The sequence below is a fragment of the Hydra viridissima genome, unplaced genomic scaffold (genome assembly GCF_058129835.1).
Source record: "Hydra viridissima isolate aposymbiotic clone 2 unplaced genomic scaffold, HvirCarnegie_v1 scaffold_1, whole genome shotgun sequence".
Lineage (NCBI taxonomy): Eukaryota > Metazoa > Cnidaria > Hydrozoa > Anthoathecata > Hydridae > Hydra > Hydra viridissima.
In genome coordinates, this window is record NW_028324300.1 from 26,970,479 (window position 1) to 26,996,364 (window position 25,886).

General features: G+C 27.5%; 2 protein-coding genes and 1 long non-coding RNA gene across 10 annotated transcripts in view; 1 reads left to right on the forward strand and 2 right to left on the reverse strand.

The window, feature by feature from the left end:
- The window catches only part of LOC149894193 (mitogen-activated protein kinase kinase kinase 2-like), a 162,605-nt gene that overhangs the window by 87,615 nt on the left and 49,104 nt on the right, over positions 1–25,886 (reverse strand). The window lies entirely within an intron of this gene.
- Positions 62–11,501, forward strand: LOC149894202 (uncharacterized). 3 transcript variants are annotated; one of them, XR_016444566.1, is made up of 5 exons: positions 62–2,472; positions 2,711–2,770; positions 3,151–3,188; positions 10,942–11,061; positions 11,202–11,501. It is a non-coding gene; the product is annotated as an uncharacterized LOC149894202 (long non-coding RNA). The 3 variants fall into 2 exon arrangements; XR_016444564.1 differs by having other exon boundaries at positions 62–2,770.
- LOC149894203 (NLR family CARD domain-containing protein 4-like) lies at positions 13,046–24,637 on the reverse strand. 4 transcript variants are annotated; one of them, XM_090076186.1, is made up of 7 exons: positions 22,910–23,042; positions 20,384–21,695; positions 19,820–20,077; positions 19,568–19,615; positions 14,963–16,288; positions 14,809–14,883; positions 13,046–13,864 (listed from the first exon to the last, which is right to left on the reverse strand). In XM_090076186.1, the coding sequence occupies exons 3-7, from the start codon at positions 20,040–20,042 to the stop codon at positions 13,320–13,322; spliced, it is 2,217 nt and encodes a 738-aa protein (XP_089932312.1). In that variant the 5' UTR covers positions 20,043–20,077; positions 20,384–21,695; positions 22,910–23,042; the 3' UTR covers positions 13,046–13,319. The 4 variants fall into 4 exon arrangements, with proteins under 4 accessions (XP_089932312.1, XP_089932314.1, XP_089932311.1 ...); XM_090076188.1 differs by lacking the exon at positions 22,910–23,042 and adding an exon at positions 21,908–22,901; XM_090076185.1 differs by lacking the exon at positions 20,384–21,695 and having other exon boundaries at positions 22,910–24,637.

The following is a 25,886-nucleotide window of genomic DNA, read 5'->3' on the forward strand; positions in this document are numbered from 1 at the left end:
CCTTGTCAACAATTTGTAAGGAGTTTTGCATGTTTTCATTAAGGTTTAAAACAATTACTTATAGAGGTTTAATTGAACTATAACCGCTTTTTCATTCTTTAGCGATTCCAAAAAAACTTAAGGAAACTAAAATGTGGGAAAATGGAGCCAGTAAACTTAAATCTATTAAAAAAGATAAAAACTGGGATGTAATGGTGTCATATAATTGGAATACGGGTGAAGAATATGCCGATATTTTATATAAAGTTTTGACTGAAAACGGGTATAAGGTTTGGATTGATGAAAAGAACATGGCTGGTGATTTAGAAAACGAAATGGCAAAAGGTGTAGCAAACTCAGAAATTATTTTATTACTAATATCAGAAGAGTACGAGAAATTGCATAACTGTATCAGATAATACACGCATGCTAATTCGTGTCGAAAAACAATCATACCTATACAAGTTGAACATTATCTGCCTCCCTCGTCTTCTAAATTAGCTCTCATCATTTCAGAAAAGGTATATTATCAACTATATAAAAATAAGGAAGAAAATATGAAGAAAATAGTAAAAGAAATAGAGAATTATATAGGAAAGCGATGCTTAATCAAAGGTACGTAAAAGTATTTTTTATGCAAAGGTTTTTTTAGGGAGATTATTTCTTACTTTATTATAAATTTCAAGTTCAAATTTTTTCCTCAAAATTTTAAGGAAATTTACGTTAATTTTTCAATAAGTAATTATCAGATAACAAGATGTGCACTCTTCTCTGTGTTTGGTTTGTTTTCTTAATCGGTTCATCTTCTCGTCGAGCGTTAAGTTTTATGCGAAAGATTAAGAATCACAATATTGGACCAAATGTTACCAGATTTACTTTTAATATTCAAGCTAAAGATATATTTAGCTTTAGCAAATATGGACTCTGCTTTATATTTTTCGCGGCAAAATCACGACCTTAATAAAGAATATGTTGTCAGAAGCTTTCGTGTTAGACGAATAAAATAGTAGTGTTAAATTAGGACGTCCTCTTTTCTTTTCCGTTCAATTAAGTGTCTTCTTTTTTTAAACGCAACAAGAAATAAATATTTTTTAAAATGTATTAAAAGCAAATAGCACCTATATGAATGCAAGATACTGAAAAGTATCAATGCAATACTGCCCCCGCCTTTTTATGTACCTACATGAAGAAACAAAATTTATTTTACATTTTCGCTAATTCCTTTAAGAGAATTGTGATTTTTATTCTTGTGCCCTATTTGAAGCACTTCATTTGTGAGCCGATTGATTACGTGCATTCTATCTGAGAGATGTAGACCCATGATAAGCAAGCATCTCGCGAGTAAGTCATGAAATTTTCAATGCATCTCTGCAAAAAGTTTTCCAGGGTTTTCCAAATTTGAAATGTGTCATAAGATTTTATGATTAGTTATCGCCTGTAATATTCTTCAAGACCTCTCTAGTTTTTCGGTAATATTTCGAGTTTATTTTTTTTTAACAAAAAGTAAAGTTGAAATAATAAACTTTTACAGATCTTAAAAAACTAGTCATTTAGTATTTGATTCTTAATCAAATTAGTTTAGACTACTCGAATAACTTTGGTTTAGAATATTTGTTGACTGAAAAATTCGTTAGGCCTAAATCTAAGTATCTCAAGTAATCTCGAGAAATCTCGAGAATTGTTTTGTATACCATATAAAACATGATATCGAAAATAAATGTTCACATGGTCGTAAAGCCTGGGTATTTTTTCCAAAATAAATATCTCGGGGAACGCTTTTGAAACCATATCTATGGGTCTCCACCTAAACATCTATTTTTAGTAAGTTTTGTCGTTTAGATTGCCAGCATTGATATTTAGCTATACAAAAAATGCTTTTTAGCTAAAAAGATTTCTTCATTAGAGCTTATACCATTATATTTTTGAACTCCTCTTGTTTTATCTTCGTTCCTAATAAAATTTTACTTCATAGAAAAATATCACCTGACGTATGATGAGGATAAAAATTGGGAAATAAATAATGGCACGGAGAGAAAATCAAAAGTTTTTAGCCACTGTTCAAGGTCCTAGAATCAAGTTATTATAAAATATTTATTGCAGTTTTTCTTAGAGCTCATCATAAAGCACGAGTAAATATTTTGTCATAAAAAGTCTTGGAAATTCGTTGCAACTCCTGTTGTTGCGGTGGAAAAATTCTTCTAAGCGCTTGATGAAACTTAACTTTGAAAAGAGCTATCATTTTTATTGGGAACGAAAAAACCTTTTTTGTGGCGGCTAATAGGGAAATTGTCGAACAGGTAAAGTTCTGAGGTTTTTGGTGAGGATTTCTGTGTTTTTTAATCAAACTACATGAACATTTGTTTATCGATTTTTATGGAACGAAAATACAGCTGGATCCAACAATCGAAGCTCTTAACAATTACTAAAAGGATACATATCCTTTTTTAGCAATCTAGACCTCATACTGAACTGTGCAGTATGTGCTCACAAAACGTAGGTTTTTTAGAAAGTTTATTGGAATAAATTTCATTTACTTAAGCAAGAAGTTTCTTTGATTTGTTTATTTAAGAGTCTCACACCTTTTTTTTTAAATAAGACTATCAAAACTCTTTGTTTTATCATCATTAATAATAAATGCTAAAAGTAATACTTTACAAAAACACGATTTACACCTAAATAAAATTAGGGTAAAGGCTTCTAAATACTTGCTTTTAATGAATATATTTTTTAGATAAATCATTTGGATATGAGACAGAAAGCATCATAAAACGTTTCTCCAATACCAAAGCAGGTAAGTTGTTGCAATCTAAGTATAAAACAATTTCTAGAATGCAAATTCCTATTATTTGAATTTTGTTAAGCATAAAATTGCATTAGACGGACATTATTATTCTTGTTTTAAGGCTTTTTAAAACTGAACTAGATTTCAGTGGGAGAAAATTTTAAAAATTAGGTTTTTTTACTAAGTTTGGTTTAAATTTGTAAAAACTTCAAATATTGTATCAGGTTCAGTTTCATAAAATTATATCAGAATGTCTCATTGAGTTTCGTATTTGTTTTTAGATTCTTTTGAGTTCGACTTTTGCTATTTATTAACTCTTTTTATTTTCTTTTTATGTATCTTTTTATTATCATGAATAACTTATGATTTTTTTAAAATTATTATTTCAGATGCAAGTCAGTCAGTCTGTTTAGACAGTCTAAACATGGTAAGCAAACTAATCTAAGAATTTTTTTTTGAACATTAATGAAAACAAGAGTCACAAAGAGCTTAACAAGTCTGCATTAAAGTTTCTTATTATAATAGAAATTTTGTGCAACTCACTTTAAAGCAGTTTTTACATTGTTGCATATTTAAAAATGCTGTTGCATATAAAACCTAAATATTTTATTAGCTGTTATAAAACTATGTTTGCAAGGCTTTCAGTTAAAAAGGATGATAATTATGCAGCGGTTTAAATAATGCGTATGGTAAATCGTCGCCTTAGAGGGCAGAGGTTCTATCTCCATGTTGTGCTCAAATTCAACTATGACTTTAGGGACATCTATTTTAAGTGCTAGAATCAGATTAGGCAGCGGGTCTATCTCCACATAGTTGGAGAAGAGCAATAAATTTGTGCGAGTTTTGAGCTATCTACATTTATGCTTAATGCTCAAACTTTGTTTTTGTTCTCCTGCAAAACTACCCAAAATGGAGAGAGAACCTCTGCCCTCTAAGGCGACGAAATATTAGTAAGATTGTTTTTTTTAACAACACAAAACAGATCAGTTGTTTCCAGTAATTAACGGATTTATTATAATACTTCATAACCTTACTTTCTCAAATATTAAACAAAAAAACAAACTGACATTGAATTTAAAGTAACTTCCTAAGAGTCATCGCAATCTAGTTCCAGTAATTTGCTAGTTGAACCTTTGTCAAAGTGGTATAAATCGGGAAAAGCTAAGATTAATAACTAACAATCAAGGCATCATTCCTAAAGGCAACTCCTTATGAGGTTAGTGATTCAAAGTAAATACGTTATGATTTTGGAATGATAGCTTTCATCTGTGAGGATAACCTTTCTTTTAATACAGCTGAAAGGAAATGATTTCGTTGCCTGAACAACATAGTGAATCCAAAAATGACTATCAAGTCAAATACAACATATTTCAGACAGAAACTACGTTGAACAAGTGGTAAAAAAGTCATTCAAAAAACTTTAACGTATAGCATTTACAACTGATGTAATGACAAGTATGAGTAATCATGCCAACATGTCTCTCACAGCACATTTCATCAATGACGATTTTTAACTAAAGGACGTTTTAATGGACCTAAAATCCTTCAATTCCATTCACGCTGGAGTGTACATCAGTGAGAAATTGGACTGCAGAAAAAGTGCTTTGCGATGTAAAACGAGATGGAATAGTGAGCTCTCTTCTATTCTATTCTATGAAGGCAATACTTTATTTAAGAGCTGCAATTGAAATTGTAGGAGAAAAAGATTCAAAATTTGACAAGCTTGTCCCAAGTCCCCTTAAGTTCACAGTGCTTAAAACCAGTATTCTGATTCTGAAGCAATTTGATCTTTTCTCTTAAGTTTTATCAAGGCAAAAAAAGCCAACACTTCATTAAATTATTCTTTTGTTATTCAGGATCCATATAATAATTACCAAAATAATTGAATCAAATCAAGGCTGCAAAGAGTCTGCAAAAAAAATCTTCTTGAAAATGTTTTTTTCTACTATCCCAATTGGTCTATCTATCTGGAATCAGAGTTAGTTGAGTATTCAATAGCACAAATGCTGGATCCAGTCAGAAAAAGCCTTTTACAAAAGAACTTGGAAAAATATAAGATTACCAAAGACTTAGTCAAAGCAAATCACAATTTGGTTGCAGACTCCGAGCCCCTCATTCCATCTCAGCATCATCTCCCACATTTGGTGAGGAAAAAGGTCCAGATTTTCAAGATATCAACTACTATACCCGAACCAATCCGAACAGCTTAGTAAAGCGTTTTTTGTAATTCAGATTTTTTTAAATTTTTGTTATTGTTTGAAAAAAGAATCAAAGGTGTGAGTTTAATCATTTTTGTAATAGTTATGTAAAAACTAAAAGTAGGAAAACTGACTTTTTTAACAAAAAAAAACAAAAAAGTTGATTAAAGTAACTATCAAATAATGTCAGAAAATTGAGAGTCAAATTTTTCGAGTTTTTAGAAACCAATCAAGTTTCTTGCGAGTTCAAATAGTTCAAGTGTTTGATAGTGAAACATTTCAAGTATACTTGAGCTTTTCAAATTTATTAAGTTTCAAACTCGAACTCGCAAGTCTCTATCATCATCATTATTATTATTGTAAATAGTGTTAGCATTAGTACTATTGGTGCTGTTGTTGCTGTTCTTATTAAAATATTAAACTCATCGTTAATTAATTTTCTACTACTTAAACTAAAAGTAGTTTAACATTCGTTTAATTAGCAGCTTCCTGTCTAAAATAAGTCTACTCTGATTTAAAATAAAAGTAGATTTAAAAATAAGATAAAATCAGCAAAGATTAAAGTGTAAGTGTAGTTAATAATATATATACAAACACGATGTAAACATATATACTAAATAAATATGTATAAAACATTAAGCGAGCTTAGTTAAATGTTTAAAATAGTTGTTGTAAAACTTAAATCTTTAATTGGCTGTCGTTTTGACTTGATTCCTTTCCATTGATAATCTAAGATATTAAAAAGTGGAAAAATAAAAAGTTTACAAAAAAGCCATTTTTTTTAACATAGAAGTATGATGCATATTTAATTTAGAAGTATGATTATCCACTACATGGTTTCTATGACACGACAGTTTTAAACACTTAGTGAATTCACTCCTTTTTAAGTTAACTCTACATTCTTTTGTTCTAATATCTGCATCAAAAGATTAATGCAATCTAAACAATCTAAGATCTTACTATTAAAACTAAATACTCCTTCTAGCTCTATACCTCTTTGGAAACGATATTGTGAGTAAGATATACAGGGTTGTTCGAAAAGTAACGCACAATTTTAACATAAACTAGCAAATAGAAAAAATAATCAAACTAAAGTAAATTTTATTTCAAAAACATAGCTATATTAGGAATATTTATGTAGTTTATAATAGATGCTCGAAATGGCTTCCATTTTTTTTCGCAACAGTTTCCAAACGGGCCACCAAATTGTCAATGGCTGTCGCTGTTTTTTCTTGTGAAATGTTTCCCATTGCTTGGTCAACGCAATAAACTAATTTTTCTCTAGATTTGGGTTGAATGCGATGATATACTGTTAGTAGAGCCAGTAATGTCATGGATTGAGGTCTGGGGAACGAGGATGTTAGAATTGTTTGAAATGTTTGGCAATAACTCGGTTTTACCAAACTAATTGAGAAGAAATTGTTTGACGCCGTTAAAAATGTGGGGCGGTGTGCCATCCGGCATGAAAATAACTAAACGCACTTTCCGGTTTTTTCTCAATTTCGGTAAAAGGTGTTTCTTCGACATGGCGAAATATTGTTCGCCGTTGACAGAGTCTTAAAGAAAAATGTACGCATATTAAACGTCTAGGAAACACCCATCTAAACAATGACTTTCTCCGAATACAGCGGTATTGTATAAGAAGAATTTGAATTTTCTTTAGACCACGTAATGAAGTTCTTTGTATTTATTTTACCATTGATATAGAAGTGGCATTCATAAGTCACAATACAGAGTTCAAAAGTTCCTTGTTTTGAAGTAGCCAATTAGTAAAATGGAGTCGAAGTGGTAAGTCTGTTGCTTTCAACTCTTGTAGCATGGTGAATTTATAAGAAAACATTCAAAGCTTTTTGCGGAGGATATGATGAATAGATGCTTTAGGAATATTTGTATCATCTGCAATTTATTGAGTGGAGCAGGAACCTGTCTCCAATTCAATACGATGCAGTGATTCCTTCATAACTTGTTCGTTGTTCTTCTAAAGATGGGCGACCTATTTTCCGTTGGTTGAGAACACTGCCCGTTTCTTCAAATTTATCAAACAATCTTTTGATGCTGTGTGTGGAAAATAGGTCTTTTATTTAACCGCGTGCTTATTTGAACTTCGTTGTGCTACTGTTGCACTTTCACCCCCACTTTCATAATAGCATTCGATGATGATAATTATGTCTTCCATAGAAATATTGTTCATGACTGTATTCACAAAAATAACTATCTACAACATAATATTCCTTCTTATATATATTTAAAAAAAACATTCTAGAATATTCTCATTGGCTAATTACGAACAGACAAATGAAATTATGCGTTACTTATCGAACAGCCTGTATCATTTGTATTAAATAATACATCATTGAAAGAAAAATTTATTTATTGAATAAAAATTCTTATTCCCAAATTTATCCATCCTTAAGAAGTAAAAAAAAGTCTATAACCAAAAAGTTTGTTTAGGAAGCCGAAACAGCAATCAGAAATCCTGCTATAATGAGATCACCAGTTTCATGAGAGATTTATACTTAGGAAGATATTAAATTTCCAGCTGGAAAAACTAAAGGCTTGCCATTATGTTTTGGTCTGTCCATGTAAAAAAAACGTTGACATTTCTTAAAAAAACAAAAAGTGAACAAAGTGAGACTTTACTTGAAAAAGAAAAAAACTTTACTGCTGGTTCTGGAAAAAGATTAATAAGATTTACAGTATACTCAGTAAGAAACAGAAGGTCAGGTCGTGTTTTTAGCTCAATAGGAGGTAAATCTATGAGAAATCAACAAATATTAGAGAAACCAAGGAAATATATATATATTTTTAATGCTTCTATTATTTTTATTCACCTCAAAAAAACTCACATTGTAAATGAGCTTCAACAGCATACTCAAAGTGTTCTTCACCAAGGTACTTTAGAAACAATTTAAAGATACGAAAAACATTGTTTGGTAATTCAGATAAGTGAGACAACTAAAAAAACAAGACATTCCTTGAACCACCAAAATTCTTTTTCTATTCAAAAGTTGTGACTAAAAATTTACTTAAAAAATTATTTTTTTGTTTTACAAATCACTAAGTTAGAAAAATTGTTAGCAATGACTTCTTCAACTCTCGGTCTGAATCGCACATTTCCAATCGCGCATTTTGGCAGATTTGTTTTAAATAACAAACCGAAGCATTTTGACATGTATTATCAATATTTTTCTTTTTGAGCTGAAGAAGTTTTACGTTGATTAAGGTTAAGATTCTGTTGTAAAATGTCTCGTTAAAAAGATATGAGAAATTTCACTATAAAAAATATTTCTTTTTAAAAATATTAGAAAATTGGAAAAAAATGAAAAAAAAAAAAAAAAAACCAAGAAACTACATATATTTTTAAAGCATGAAATAATGTATAACATTAATCTGCATAGCAATATAATAATAATAATATGCTAGTAATATAGTATCAACGTATATTAATAACCGAACAAAACAATATTGATCGACGTGCTTGTTTGTGCCAGAAACACCAATTAAGTACCTTGAATGCCTCTATAACTCAAAAACCTGTATCCTTAGCCATCAAAAATTAAGTTACTTCATACGATAATAAGAGTTTAAAAAAGATGATTGAATCAATGATGGGTTTAGGATTTCTTAAAATTTATCTTCAAATTCTTTGATGAAAAGTCCTTTGTTAAAAAAATCAAACCATCATCACTTGGACATTGAAAAAGAGTGAATTTAAATTTTTAAAGTTAGAAACAGACCGTGAGTTAACTAGGCATCTTCGAATTATCAAATGTGAAGGCAGCTGTTACTGCGGTGATCGGAAAATTCATATTTAGGGGGTATTACCAGAAAATTCCCCATCAAAATTGAATTTAATATTTCCGCTATCCTGGGAAATAGTCCTGGGAAAATTATTTAAACGTTTACACCAAACTTTTTGAAATTTCACGGTTCTTTTTGGCAAAACAGAAATCAGTGCCGCTTATTTACTAACGTTTAGTTTTTGAAATTATAACCGAGTCTTATCTTAACGAGGTTTAAGAAGAAAAGTAATATTAAAAATACTTTAAGTAATTACACTTCTATAGTTTAGGGTCGTTTTAATCTATAGAAAAATAATAAGGCACCAAGCGAACATTGTCCTAAACTATTATGCAAAGGTCGATATTCTGAAAAGTGATTAAAACTATTTTTTTTATCTTTTTTAAATAACGAACGTAACTGACAAACACACCATTTTAACTGTAAATTGTAAATTGCTCATTGTACTGATTACTCATGAGTACTAATGAAAATTAATGAATAATGATTCATCTAAAAACTAATTTTGTTACAAAATCATTCTAAAATTTCACAAAGCTCTTCACTTTTACAAGTTCTTTCTTGTTTGCAAACAATTTTTTTGTGTTTCAAGTTCCCTATCCATAGAAAAGAGGTAGATGAATTTAAGCTAGAAATGTTCCATGGGAACACATTATTTCTTGTATATTTTACAAATGACACAAGAAAATAAAAAACAATTGGCTAATTAAACCTTCTTAAACGTCAAAAGTTTTACTTTTTCAAACAGTAAAAATTCCTAATAACAAAAACCCTGAATTTTTAAAAGCTCATTATAATTCATGTAAGAAACTCAATGTCATAACAACGCACTTTGGCGCGAGTGAGAGATTTAAACGAATGGAAATTAATAAATTCTCAGATTTAACATAGAAAAATTAATAATACATTTATCAAAAAAATATGAATAGGTGAGTTAAGTGGTTGTTATATTTTTATGTGTTTTACTAATATAGTAATTAGAAGTTTAAAACACAGTCATGAAATCTTCTCATTAGCTGTTTCAAAAATCTAAAGCTTTCAAAATGTGCTGATGAGATATTCTCAGTTCTGAAAACGATAAAAGGCAAAAAGTTGCATACTGACAAAGAAGTTCATAAATTTCTTACGGCAACTTACCTGCTTTGACTTTGACGAGAGAATACATCATGAGTTTCAAGTAAGTCTTTCGATTAAAGTGAACACTTACAAATCTTTTTCTCAAAATAATTAAGACCACTTCTGTATCTGAGATTTAAAAGTAATTGATTAATTTTAATATAATTATTATAGTTGATAAAGTAATCGCTCTGACTCTTTTAATTAATAATCAAGTAAAGTCATACCATGAATGTTCTTCTATCTTTTTTTTTACGAAATTAATGAAACAAGTTTAAATGCACTTGCTAAAACATCAAGTGGGTAACTCTTTCTTGAAAAATACGGAGTTTCATTTCTTTTTTAAAAAAAAATCAACGATGACCCATTCAAAAAATGACGTCATTATCTCTTCAATTGTCATCTATCTAATGATTTTAATTAATTATCGACCGAAAAGCAGAATATGGACATATTCAGCATTTATGTTTTGAATGCAACTGCAATTCACAAAAGCAGATTTTATTTACTATAAATTACTTTACAATTATCTTTTAAACAAAAAATTTTAAATGTCACAACCTTGTTATTTAAATAACAAATTTGTGATGTTACAACCTTGTTACATAAAAGTAATTATAAAGTAAGGGAAGAGCTTAAATAAAATACTTACCCTTATTTCAACTTTTTTACTTTCTAAAAGTTACTCTTATTGCTATGGAAACGGCTAGTTTATTTTAATATCGAAATCAGCGAATATAAACGATCAGGGGCCAATGCTATAAACAATTCGAAGTTTTTTTCGAGAAAAAAAATCTTTCGTAAAAACGAAATTTTTCACGTACGAAAAAAAGTTCGTAATCTCGAAGAATTTATCGCTGTTTGTATTTTTTTCGGCCATTGCTATAAAGCATAAAACGTATACGTCACTAAAATTCACGAACTTTTTTATCCGTAATACATAGTAGTTATATAATAGTAATTTTTATTGTAATTTTTATTTAGTAGGCCTACTTAATAAATTTTATTAGTCATTAAGTATGCTGTGCTGTCTATTCTATTTATATGAATATTTTTACATTCTAGTATTTGGTGTTTAAAAAAATTGTGTAAAATTAAAGTAGAAACATGGATTTAATTTTTTCGGATGAAGACTTACATTTCGAAGTTGATGAAAATGAGCTTCGCCACCGATTGCCTCGAGAGGTTGGCGTTTAAAACATTACTTAAAATTACTATATATATATATATATATTTTTTAATGATTTTTTATCGAACAAAATCAGAAATCATACTAAATAGGCGCAGAAATTATATTTTTGTTTTGTTTTTCAATATCATTTTAGTTAAATGGTCGCTTTTTTAACGAAGATGTTTCTGACAACGTTTTTCGAGAGCAGTATCGAGTCCCAAAAGCTGTATTAGATTTTTTAGAAACTAGGCTTAAATATGATTTGCAACATTACACTAAGCGCAAATAAAAGCATTTCAGTACTTCTACAAATAATGGTATTTCTTCATTTTATTGGCACAAATGTTTTTTTTCATGTTCTCAGAGACTGTCATGGAATCTTTACCAACACAATTTATCGTATTATACAGTGTAGGAGAAGCTATTTTCAATGTTAGTGTATTAAGTTAATAAAACTATTGGAAGTATATATATATTTACATATATATATATATATATATATATATATATACATATATATATATATATATATATTTAGATATATATAAAATTGATATATACTATACATTACATCATGTTATCACTGTTAATTTTATATACTGTAATATATCTCTGCTGTTTTTAAATAGAATGATTAAATTGCCATTATTATTACCCTTGTTATATATCATTAGCACTGTTAGTGGCTTACTTTACATTAGTTTATAACTATTTGTATATAAACTCGAATGTAAAATCTTTATTTAGAAATATGATTGATTGATTACATACTTATATTATGTTAATATATACTATATATTACATACTTATACTACAACATTTGTAAATATATATATATATATATATATATATATATATATATATATATATATATATATATATATATATATATATATATATATATATATATATATATATAAAATATAATGTAGCAATACATATTTTTATTTAAATAGTTTGCTAATTAAAACATACTAAGCTTCCCAAGAAGAACCTCTTTGTTTTCTCTGATCTTTATTGCTAGTAACATTTTAAGTTCTTTAAACAGCATTTTATTTTGTTGTGTATTTGTGTATTATTTTGTTGTGTATTTGTGTATTATATGGCATATTTATCAACTCTTTATACTTTTCTTTAGTCAAACACTATGAAAAATATGTTTAACCAGAATTACTATCGAAAACCTTCATAAATAAGTATGGAATTTTAAATTCATGCATGCATTGTTAACGAAGCACAACAAGGAACTGAATAATCGATTAAATGCAGATTTTAAGTAATTAGTTTATTATGAAGTTACCAAAATCCTTTTAAGCTTTATCTATAAAATATCTGCATAAAAACACAAACAAAGAATGTTCAATGATTTTGAAGCGCTAACGTTGTTCCAACAATGGCCGCCAAAAATCACGAAGAAAATATCTAAAATTGAGATCAAAAATCTATCTGAAGTTTTTTTTCGAAAAAACGCATTTTTTATCTGAAAAGGCGATTCCCTTGTTCGTTTATAGCATTGGATTTAATAGCGAAGTTTTTATCTTAAAAACGGAGTTTTTTGAATGTTTATAGCAATGGACTTTTTTTTTCTTCGCTTTTTACGGTAAAAACTTCGTGTTTTACGGAAAAAACTTCGTTTTTTATGTTTATAGCATTGGCCCCAGGGTTGAAAAAACTTGGTTTGAAAACAACCGAAAACACTTCAACAAAAAATACCAACTGATTATCTTTAATAAAATTTAAAACATTTTTTATAAAAAAAAACAACTAACTTTCCGTTCTGAAAATTCTCGAATCGAATTATTCCAAATGCACGAATATTTTTTTCATTACTGTTACTATTGATAACAGCAAATAAACTAACTCATTATTTTTAATTTCAATTATAATTTTTTTAAGTATTTAAAACTTCTTTCAGCTTTTATAAACAACAAACTTTCGCTTATTTTTAAAAAAAAACTCGAATTAAAATAATCATTTTATATTTTACCACATTCCCTGATTTAAAAGAAATTTTTATTTTGTTATAATTACATAGCATTTAATATCATATTTATAGTTCTTGTATTATTTATACGTTTTACATATTTATTTACATTTTTACATAATTTTTTTACATAATTTTAATTTTAAATATATACATTTTACATATTGATTTACATTTTACATATTTTTTTTAATATTTTTTTTTTGCATAATTTTAATTTTAAATATATACATTTTACATATTTAACTGATTAAAAACATTTAAACATCCAAGAAACTTTCGTGTTTCTCACTTTAACTTTTTCAACTCTTTGATGTCATAAAAAGATTTTCCACGGTACTCGATCTTCAACATCTTGAAGTTCGAACCACGAAGCCATTCACAAATGTCGTCGATGAAGTCCGTGTCTTTGTGAAGATTAAGCTCTAATACTACAGCGAGTCGAATCCACGGAAGGACGAAAACTTCGAAGTCGTTCTTTAATATGAGAGTATAACTGATGTATATCCACACGTCTTCAATCTCATGGTTAGGTGCCCATCCATCGATCTTCACTGGATGATATAACTCGACACTACGAACGTTAGTCGAACATAAAATGAGAAGTTCTTTCTCATCCTTAGATAAAATATTTTTATCAACAACTAAACTGTTCAGCTTGAATCCTGCGTCAAAAAACTTCTCTATGAAATATTTCTCATGTGAAACTTGATGAGCAGTTTTTCCAACGTCAATATCAATAAACCACTCACGTTCATCGATTGATCGTTTCAAGTCCTCAGTTATTAAGGCTTGCGCTTCAAAGAAACATTCCATGAACATCTCATATTCATCTGAAGAAGAATAATAACATTAAAATTATTATTACTTCTTTACAACAGCTTTAACTGAAGGCAACCAACTTTAAAAATTTTTAAAACACAGTATCGTGTTTAATAAATACAACATGGATATTATGTTGTATATCAAAGAGAAAACAGTCGAAAAGATCAAAAATCAATTCAAAAACTAATCTTTACTTCTTAATTATTTGTTTAAACATTTTTTCACGAAATACAGAATTAAAAAAATTTCTTAAAACTTGCTTAATGCTTTCTAACATTTGCTGCAATTCAACCAATAGAAATATGAAAAACAAATCAGCCAATCAGAAACTTAGTCAAAAGCATGAATAGCGCAATATTAAGTCGCTTGAAAAGGAGGAGCTACAATCCTAATCTTTGAATCCTATTTGAATCCTATGATGTTGAACTTAAGACGTTGTTACGGCTGAAACAACTCCAAGTGCTTGTTTGTAGCTAAGAATTTGACAAACACTATTTTTGTATAAATGTTTCAGTTTTGATTTTTAACTTTCAGTGCAGATTTTATAAAAGTTGCTTAGGCATCAAAAAATATTAAAAGACAAAACAAGAAATCTCACAGGTAAAAAAGTTTTTTTATTAGTGTGCTCAAATAAGTTTTTGTATTTTTTTAAATGTGTGCTGCCCTCAGATAATCCCAAAATATCAGTAACGTGTATTTTCAATGGAAATAGTTAAATACTTAGTCGTTCTTCTGCGTATTCTCAAAAAAATAGGGAAAGAAAAAAACTCTTTTCAGGAAAAACAGTGTTAAATACAATAAAAATGCGATGCATTTAAATTGATGAGAGAACTTATGAGGAAAAAAAACTATAAATCTTAATAAACATCATAAAAAAATAAACAAAACTAATAAATTAATAAAAACTCATGATGAAGTATAGTATTTTGAAATTTTTAAAATATTAACTTACTGAACACAGCATGAAGCAATGAATTCCTTTCTTCTTTAAAAGTGAACAAGTTAACAAAAAATCGTCCCATTTTCACTATAAATCACAAACATATGACTACAAAATGAAGTACAAAATCGTTTCAAAATTTTTAAAATAATTTTCATAAACATACCAAGCAGGGAATCACTTTCCTTCTTTGAAATCTTCAAGTTAGCAAGTAATCTCACAAAACATTTTTCACTTTCATTTGCCAGTCCGCAGATCATAGGCAAACAGCTACGCAACTTTTTGTTACAGATAATCTCATCAGGACTCAAATAAATGTGTGCATGAACTGAAACACAAAACTCCATTAAAGTGAGGTGAGCAAATTGATACTGATAACCAAGTTGAGATTCAACTCTTTCAATGAAACCCAAAAGTTCGTTTTTAACTTCATCAAAGTCGTTGATAATACCTTTCATTTTCTCTTGGGAAAAAATAATTTTACCTTGATTGAACAACTCCCATGCAATTTTACAAACTCTTAAAATATGTTGTTTGTTACTCTCACTTTGCATCATACTATGAACTGTGTCATTGGTTTTAAAAATGTGTTTTTGAAAAAAGTATAAAAAAATGCAGCAATACAACTCAGTCATAGTGTTGAAAGAATAAGAATCACTTGCTGCAATAATTGCACACATTACCGATAGATAAAATGGAACAGATGCCATGGCTTTAGCATAATAAGACTCTTTAAGAACACTTTTAATGGTTTCTTTTTTGCTGCCAATTTTTTCAATATACTCATTAACTCCCTTTTCATTAAACCCCATTACTTGAATGTTTAACTTACTTGTACATTCTGTCACTCTGCTTTTGAATCGTAATACAGCTCCAACCCTTCCAGCAACAACACATTTGTACTTTTGAATATTCAATGCTTCTGCTAATGCATTAATGATGGGTTGTTTGATTGGATTAAGTGGATTAGGATTTATTAATTCATCTAAATGAGAAAACTCATCCAACCCATCTATCACAAACAGAATAGAAAAATGCTCACAAAGATTGCACTCTTGAAAAATATCTTTGTAGAAAACATTAAGCAGCTCCTTAATGTCACCAATAGTTTGATATTGGTTTAACTTTCTGCATTCAAGATAAATAACAAAATCCACATTTTTCCATAAGATACCACTGGCCCAGTCAAGTAAGCACTTTCTGAGCAAGCAAGTTTTTCCAATTCCAGCAATACCAGATATCAAGAGTAAAGATCGTTCTTTTGAAAACACTTCATCAAACTTGATTGGCTTATAGCTCATTTGTCTCTTAAGAAATAATTCTCGCTCAGCAATACTCACAGTGTCTTTTTCCACTTCATCAGCATCATTTACAGTCAATTCAATGAACTTATGTAAGAGTTCAACTTTAGCTGGAGTTTTTACTAAGTGCATAAGTTCATCCATTTTTCCATAAGTTGTAAGATAATATTTTTTCAGTGTCTCTTGCATTTCTGAAAGAACATCAAAAGAACTTTATTTTAGGTTTCTAAAAGTTTTAATGCAATATTTTTCAAATCAAACTATTTGAACAAAAACTTGTGTATGATTTTGCTATGTCAAAATTCAATAAAGTTTAAAATAGATTAAAATATTTATTTCAGAAAATAATGTAATTTTAATTTAAATGGCTGATTATTTCATATTTTATATCATGCTCTTAACTTACCCTTATCATCATTTATCTATTTTTTAACTCTTTTTTTTTTTATTATCTTATTCTTAAGCTACCCTTATTGTTTTAATAAATTAGTTTTTTTTTACAACAATAGTAAAAGCTATACAAGCAAAGTTGTAATGACAGTCATTAAGAGACATAACTTTTACAAAAGCCATTTTAAATATAAAACATAAAAAAAAAGTCTATTTTTATTGTGCGACTTATTTCTTGATTTCATTTTGTACTTTAATTTTTAATCACTGAACTTCCTCTTGTATTGTACATATAATTATTTATTGTTTATTACAGTTTTAAGTTTAAAAAATATATTTTAATTTAGATATAAATAATAATAATAATAATAATAATAATAATAATAATAATAATAATAATAATAATAATAATAATAATAATAATAATAATAATAATAATAATAATTATAATAATAATTATAATAATAATTATAATTATAATAACTATAGTTTATGAAAATATTTATCATTCAAATTTTTTTGATTAAAATAGATTTGCTTTTCTAGTGACTTCTGGGACACATGGTATTTAAACGATCAGTATGTCACAATTGAATAAAAAGTAGAACATGTTAAGACTTTTTAATATTTGAAGTTCACTTAAAGAATGATTTGAGAATAGTAAGTTTAATCAATTGTGTAACATTATTTTAATTACAATTACTAAAACTATTATAATTAAAAACTGATTATGCCCCCAAAAAATTAAAACACCAACTTCATTTGAAAACCAATCTATCTAAACATAAAAAAAATTATAAGCTATCTAAATTTTAAAAAAATCTCCTAATCAAAATTTTGGTTTATTACAATAATAGTTTGAACCAAAGTTTTAGCCAAAGCCAAACAAGAAGAAGCCTCTTTTGCAATAAAATGACTTACCATAAGGTGCAACTAACACCAGAATCTAATTAGGATCATGGATACATAAAAAGACACCAAGTTATTTTGATGTGTCTGAGTGAAAATGTTAAATGAAAAGTTAAAGAAAAACAAGGTATTCTATCATTACCAGAAATAAAACTTGGAAACCTATGTTTCACCAAAAACAGTCATACTAGTAATTGACTTCTAAGTGATCAGTTTCCACAAATGATGCCAGTGAAAAAAGACTTTGTAAGTATTAAGAAGAACCAGGATGTTCAAAAACGGCTATTAAAACATGAACCAGCATGCTCAATCCTATTGAAACATAAATTGCATTTTAAAACTCAATCTGAAATCTAAGTGTTGCACTAGAACTAAAGCTTTAGGCAATCAAAATGTGTGTGCATCCACCATCAAAATACTAAACAGCAGTACTGACCAAATAACACTAGTGTTACAGTGCCACTTGATGGCCTTACCACATACTCATATACATTTAAAAACTGTAAAGAAAATCTGAAGCAAAAAGAAAGCTTAATATTGATGAAAGTTATCAACATGTTGTCCAAGATGAGGTTCAAGAATATCACTAGAACAAAGATTATTGGTCACTTTACCCAATTGTGCTTTGTTTTAAAGATGAAACATTCCTCAGACAACAATCTTTTTGTCTACAAAATTTAAGATGATATAATTAGATATACCAAAGACAATTTATCTGATGAATTAGGTGTTAAATACTATTTAGATTGCTGTTTTGGGTTGACTGACTACATCTTTTAATATGTAGTCAGTCAACCCAAAAAATATTAAACTCTTCATAGGTACAACTGTTTTACAAAATATATATTATGAGCTCTTCGATATGATTTGTATATTAGAGTATCCAAAGAATTTGATTCACAGGAGTGTTCAGGTAATAGAAAAGATCTTTGGTTGTCTAAAAAACCAACTAAACAATGAACTTACAATGAATGGGATAATGACATCATTTTTAAGCAACTAGCTACAACTGATCAAAGTAACCTAAAAAATACCTATCCCATACAACAAGTCATTTCAATTTTATGCAAAAAACTCAATTATATAGCAATGCATTCACAAATAGTTCACTATTACACAATGGGAAAGAACATGTTTTAAAGCTGAAAAAGCAAGTTATTACTATTAATAGTGAAACAAGGGCTTTGATCCTAACACACTAGGATTTTCTCAATCTTTGAGATTTCACTTATCACTCTTTAAAGAAGTACTGGATTTTTGGTCCTTGAAAAATTGAAAATAAAAAATAGAACCAAAAATTTATGAAACAACAAATTTTATGGAATAAACTATGGTCTCAGAATATTAGATTCTGCAGACTAAATGTGTTAGAGCTTTGAAGGAAAACCAAGAAATGATATTGAAATTTAATGAGGATATCGAAAAAAAAACTATTTTTATTCTGTGAAGATTGACCTGGAAATAAGTATATTTTGATGAAATGGACCTGGAAATTCTTCAATTTCTTCTTTGCCTCAGGAGAAAAAGAAATTGAAAAAGGTTCAGAGAAACCTACTTACGATGTAAAGGAAGAACTTTCTGCAATAAAAAGCAATGTTATGGGCAAATGGAAAGAACTCATTTAAAAAAAAGTTTGTACTTGAGAACTTGGATGTACCAACTTTTTAAAATACTTCTTTTGTGAAGGAATTTTTTGAAAACAGTCACTTAATTGTGACTAGTTACAATTACAATAATGCATGTCACAATCCTAACCTCATCAGTAGGGAACATAGACATTTGTGGTAAATTAATAAAAGAACAAAAACTCCAGTAAATTTCATTGAACTTTGGTAATATTATTCATAAATAAAGAAGGTAAAGAATTCTACGATATGTTGAGTGATCAAAAGAACAAGAAATTCATTTGAGATTATTTTACTCTAATTAGAATTGCTAAAGCTACCCTGAGTTACCTTACAATTAATTTAATTAGTTTGGATGGGAATCATAACAATAAACAATCAAAAAGTTATTGAATAGAAATCAATTGAAAGGAAATGAATTCTAAAATGAGTTACAAAAATCTCACCAACAAGAATGTTTTGTTGATGTGATTTTATGTTTAAAGTTTTTAAACAGTAAAGAAATGCATATTGCAAATAACTTTTACATAGCTTAAAATAACGTACCTGTTCTAGCTTTATTGGATGGCTTGAGAGGGTTTTCAAATGATATATCTAATAAATGTATGTATTAAAAATGAGCAAAACACTTAAATATTCAAAACTTTGTTTGTTTAAAGAATAGCTTCAACTTCTTGTATAAAGAAAAAAAAAAGAAAAACATTTTATGAATCTTTTTTCTTTAACTGTAAACTCTAAAGAAATAAAATTTAAAAAAAAAATTGTTATTAAAAACATATTTAAAAAAAAAGTTTGTACTTGAGAACTTTTCCATCACTTTTACCAAATCTGTTCTATTTATCTTGTATAATGCGTTAGCTAATGCATTTAATGTAGGAAGCTGTTGCTGCATTCTCCACAAGCATAGCATTCTGTAAGCCTTCTCTTCTAAATCATTATAGTCAGCATCAATAGCATCAAGGCCATTATCACTTACTGATAAAAATCGCCCTAAATTCAACCAATCTTTCCCAACTTTCATTTTTAACTGTAACAGCAATTCTGAATTGTGGAGAACTAAAGTAATATAAACAGCAATGCATATACATATACACATACTCATATACATATATATATATATATATATATATATATATATATATATATATATATATATATATATATATATATATATATATATATATTATGGTGGGTCAAATATTTGGTATTTGGTTACAGTAATTATCTTATGTTTAAAAAATATTAATTCAAATTTTTATTTAATGTTAAAAGAAAAGTATTAATGTTTCAAAACCTTTTCCCAATAGCAATTAACTAAGAACACTGCTCAGACAAGCTGATTAAGTAACAAGAAAGATATACTTGTTATTTGAAATGAGCCTTGGTATCCACTTTAGACAGCAGAGGAGGTGGTGTTAACTGGCAGTTGTCTCAACCAATCATGTCAAACTACATTTCAGCAAAGAAGTTTAGCTTAATGTCATTTTTATCAAAAATGTGAACAACATTAGGTAGGACTCTCTGTATTGATGAGATTATAGTTTCAAATGTTTGCCTGTAAATATCTAGACTGTCATCACAAAACAGCAGCTATCAACACATGTTCAGGATGAGCAAAATAACTGTTGTTCTGCAGAACTGGAAACACTTATCTTAATCTGGTTAATTGAGTAGCTGGCACTGCTTCATAAAGAAAAATTTTTTTGACCCATCTTGACATCCACTATGACATTATATGTGAAACCATGATGGGCCATAGACATTAAATAATTAGTCTATTCAATGATTTTGATGCAACTGTTTGTGACATAAACAAATGTAAGACTAGGATAGCTTTTATGAACAATCTAGCATGATTTATATTACCTGGTTGGCTACACTCTAAAAAAAAGGCGTGCACTGACTTAAACCATGTCCTACCTGCACAAATAAAATGCTTTTAGAAGATGTTCCTGATCTGTGCTGAGAACTTTATGGACCTCACCAGGAACATCAACAACGTTTCGAGAAAAAAAGAAAAAAGTCAACTGTGGTGTCACTGCTGTGGTGTCTTTTGGATTGAACATAATTCCTTTAGCAATCATACGAAATGAATGTGCAGGTCCTGTCATTAGTCCACCATTAACTAGTGAAAAACATTTTCTAAATATTAATTCATTCATGTGTAATTGACAAACTAGTGGTTATAGTGGTCTTCCCAACTGTTTTTTCTTCCCAACTTTTCTAAATATGCTGTTGTTCTTACCAATTTGTTCCATCACATGGTATTGCTTGAAGAGTGTTCATAGACTGTTTCTTTTAGGACTGACATGATCTCTTTAATGTAGTTCCAAAGAGAAAGCAACCTAAGTAGCTTGATTTCTCTTTGGAACTACATTATTAACATATTTGTTTTCTGGAAAGGAAATTATAACAAAGTGCTCCTATTTCATACTACTACAGCATTTGGTATCATGTACTAGTGCCATATCCTGTTTTCCATCAAATCCTATGCACTTCATTTTTTTCGCTTACAACTATGCAACTTAATCTCTTGTTCTCTCCAAAACTTTCTTTGTCTCTTTATCTTACTAGGTTAATTATAGTCTGGTAGGGATTTGATTTGTAGGTAGATCAGCCAGATAATCAAAAAGTGGATGTTTGGTTTGACTTCTAGTAGCACGAATTGTCATATCTGAAGTATGGAAAATAGCATCATTTTGAGTTGACAGTAAAATTCAAATTAAATTTGGCAAAAGTAAATGCAGTTTATTTTACATTAATTTTACATTTCATTGATAAAGACACCAATATGCTAATTCATTTCTGTGTTTTATAAAAAAAAAAGAAAAATTAGACCCAGCCAAATATACATTATATATGCATACCCAATACACACATACATACCCTTTCATATATGCATACCCAATACACACATATATCAGTTTGAAACTAGGGGATTCACAGCAAGAAGCTTATGCAATTCTTTGAAAAATGTGGTTGTTATATTTTACTGGTTGGTTGATGAAAGTCAACCGAAACATCTCAATCTCAGATTTCAAGCTTTAAATTTAAAGCAAGTGCTGAAACAAATCTGTGAAAACAACATTGATTTAAAGAAATGCTGGAATAGCATTTGCTATTCCAGCATTTCTTTTGAGACTCTTTGCTTTTGTTAAGACATTTATGAAGAAAAACTAACTTTACTTAAAAATAAAAGATTGTGAAATCTTTGGTCAACTTTCAATTCAAACTTCATTTAAGTTTTAACTGTTTCAACACTGAAAATTGTTTGAAAAGCATAATCCCTCATAAATAAACAATTTCACATAAACTTTGCAATCAAAGATTAATGTTAAAAATATTTCAGAATATAAGTAGCATGGAAAGTTCAGAAGAGTTTAAACAAAGGTTTTCTTGCCCTAAAGTTTAATTCATTTTTTTAAGGAATAAAATATTCTAATTGCATTATTATAACAATGAATTATAAAAAAATGTAAAAATCATAGATTTTTGAATACCCACTGTCACTTTATAAAATCTCTCTGTTATAATGTAAATAAACACATACATACACATAAATGCATTAAAAAACATGCAGAATAGTTAATACAAATTAAAAAGAATAATCTTCAAAAAATTAACTTTAAAAAAAAATTTCAAGTTTTTTTTTTTGCGAATAATTTACATATATGGTACATTAATATATATTGAATATTCACAGTGCTCTATTATTTAACAATACATTTGATCAACTTATAGGTAAAATTTGTTGTTAAGAAGAAAACTATCAACATTTATTAAAGATAAAAGATTGTGAAACCTCAAAACTAAAACAAATGTTGTAATTATTTTGTTATAAAAAAGAGTTTTTTTTTATAAAATAATACCATTAAGCATTTCTCATACCTTCATCATCCAAAGAACTTGCTGGTAAAGTGCTAGGGTCAATAATATTGTGCAGTGCATTATTGCTTTCTTGGGTGTCATTATTCCTTTGTTCATCCTCTGTTTTAACTGGAGTGTTAATCATTGAACCTAGTGTGTCAAAAAAATAAATAAATAATATAATATAATTTTACCAAAACAACTTTGTACATACAAATATATTGATTCATTTTATAAACTCACAATCTATTCAAGAACTTTTTATCTCTATAGTATATGTTTAACATAACAAAACTTTTTAACTTGAAAACATTTGGGTGTGAAATTAGTTTTAGTTTAAAAATATAAGGAACTTTATGAGAACTTAATACTTTATAGATTGCTATCAATTGTTATCTGTCAGTAAATAAGTTGTAAGTTGTTTAATTTTAAATGACCAATTAGTTTGGTAAATTATTTTTCTTCTAAATGAAATGTTTCATGTTTAAAAATGCCTAAATGTGTAATTAATTATCAATATTCATTAAATAATGCAAAAAGAAATTGATTTTCATAAAAATCAAGCTAAATAATTTTAAGTCTTATTGTTTGGGAAGAATTTTTTCATTCAAAAGTTTTCCTGTCAACATAAAACAAAAGTTTTAGTTACTAATTAGTAACTAATTAACTAACAATACAAATGTAGTAAAAATACAAATAGAGTTTCATTGAAAAAAAAATTCTAAATTTTAAATAAGATATACAGTTGTATATACAAATACATATAAACCTATAAAAACAAACTATGTCTGTAAAAGGTCAGTAACATTATTCAGCCTCAAAAATGAAATGATGAAAATCGGTAAAAAGGAAATATTTAAATTTTGAAAAATATTCTATTAAAAAAATTCTTACTATTATTACATGAAAATAAATTATTACTATGAAATCATTCATCTACAAAAAACATTGAACAATAAATTGAATCGGAGATACAAAAAGGTTATTCAAGAAATTCTAAATTTTGAAAAGTTGTAAGTATTCTTTCTAAAATTATTTTGTTAATAGTATTTCTATTTTGATTTCTTCTTTTTTTTCAATTAAATTATAACGAGCTCAAGTAACACTAATATCTAAAGATTGAAGTTTCACTGAACTTGATAAACATAGAAAATGGATTTAAAGGATTTTAATCTCTCTTCCAAAGGAGTGCCTTTCTCCCAAAAGAGGCTGACAATTGTGTATAACTATGGAAGGAGAGATACTACTATGGAAAAAAAAAAAAAAAAAATACAAAAATACCTCATTAAAAAAAAAAAAAAAAATGTTTTCAACCTTCTTATAAATGCTAACTATGCTAACTATCTATGCAAAACACTATATATGCTATGTACTATGTAATAAAAATACAATGTATGCTACTATGTAATAAAAATACTATGTATGCTAACTATCTGTGCAAAATTCTACTGAAATTGAAGAAAAAAAATAAAACAGTATAAATTAGTTAGGTAATAAAAAAACCTAATTAAAATGCAATAATAAAGGATAAATAATTAAAGAAAATCAGCAACTGCATTATATGTTAAATATACAAAATAGTCAAGAACAAGTATTTCTATTAATGTAAAATTTAACTATAACAAAAATTAAACACAAAAGAGTAAAACGTAAGCTTGAATAATAAAAATTCTCATTTCTAGTATAATAAATATGATAATAATTACATAAAAGTAAAAATAATTATAGGTAACAAATCAAATCAAGAAAAAGGTAACATTTCAATTTTCTTTAGTTATTTGAAAAGAAAAACCATTTTTTCAAAAAACATTTGCTGCAGAATTTGTTTATCACAGTGTTGCTGTAATAAGTTAAAAAGAATGTTAAAACTAAATACAAACCAATACAAATGTACGAATTAAATATAAACCAAACAAAGTAAGAAATAAAAATCTTAATTTAAAAACAAAATCATGATTTTTTTTTAATGGTGATGTTATTTTTTGTTAAAAAAACAGTTTATTTAATTTATTAAATTTTAAAGAAATTTCATTTCTTTAAAATTTAATAAACTAAATTTCATTTCTTTAAAATTTAATAAAATTTAATAAAATTTAATAAATTTAATAAGTTTAATAAAATTTAACAAAAGAAATTTCATTTCTTTAAAATTTAATAAATTAAATAAACTGTTTTTTTAACAAAAAATAATGTTTCTGTAAATGGACCTATTAGAAATTCATTTAATTAATTTATAATAATAATAATATTTATTTAATTTATTAAATTTTAAAGAAATAAAATTTCTTTAAAATTTAATAAATAAAATAAACTGTTTTTTTAACAAAAAATACCATCACCATTAAAAATGTACAACCTTGAAAAGAAAAAAGATTTTATTCAAAAATAATACATAAAGTTTTATGCGCATTAAATAATACATAAAATTATTTAAATTCTTTCAAAATTTTCATAATAGTTTTTTTGAATTAATTAGAATGAAGCTTTAATCCGTTTTTACTAAAAGTCCAAAGCAATTGTTTTTTATAACAAAAATAGAAACCCTTTGTCTCTAATCCTAATGAAATCCTAATAATGCAGTAGTTGTTCAGGAAATATCCTTAATACCTACTGCTTCATTAGGATATCATAATTTAACATACTTAGGTGACAAACTTTGGATTTTATAAAACAAAATTAATTTAGTTATTTCTAAAATAACTATACTTTCAAATTTATATTAAGATAAGTTTAATAATTAAATTCACTGAATGGTCATTAAACTGATTATTGTGAAAAAATCTCAATGAAATTCACTTAGATTTTTATAACTTCTGATACAAACAAATCAAAATATTCCTTTTTTAATGGGAACCTTAATTATCTGTTAAATTATATTTATATTTAATGGGATTTAATATTTTAATATTTTGTTATTGCTCTTATTTTATAGTAAATAGAGGCGGGGTTGGTTTCACCCCAATTACCCTAATTTTTTACAATTATCTTAAGCAATGGG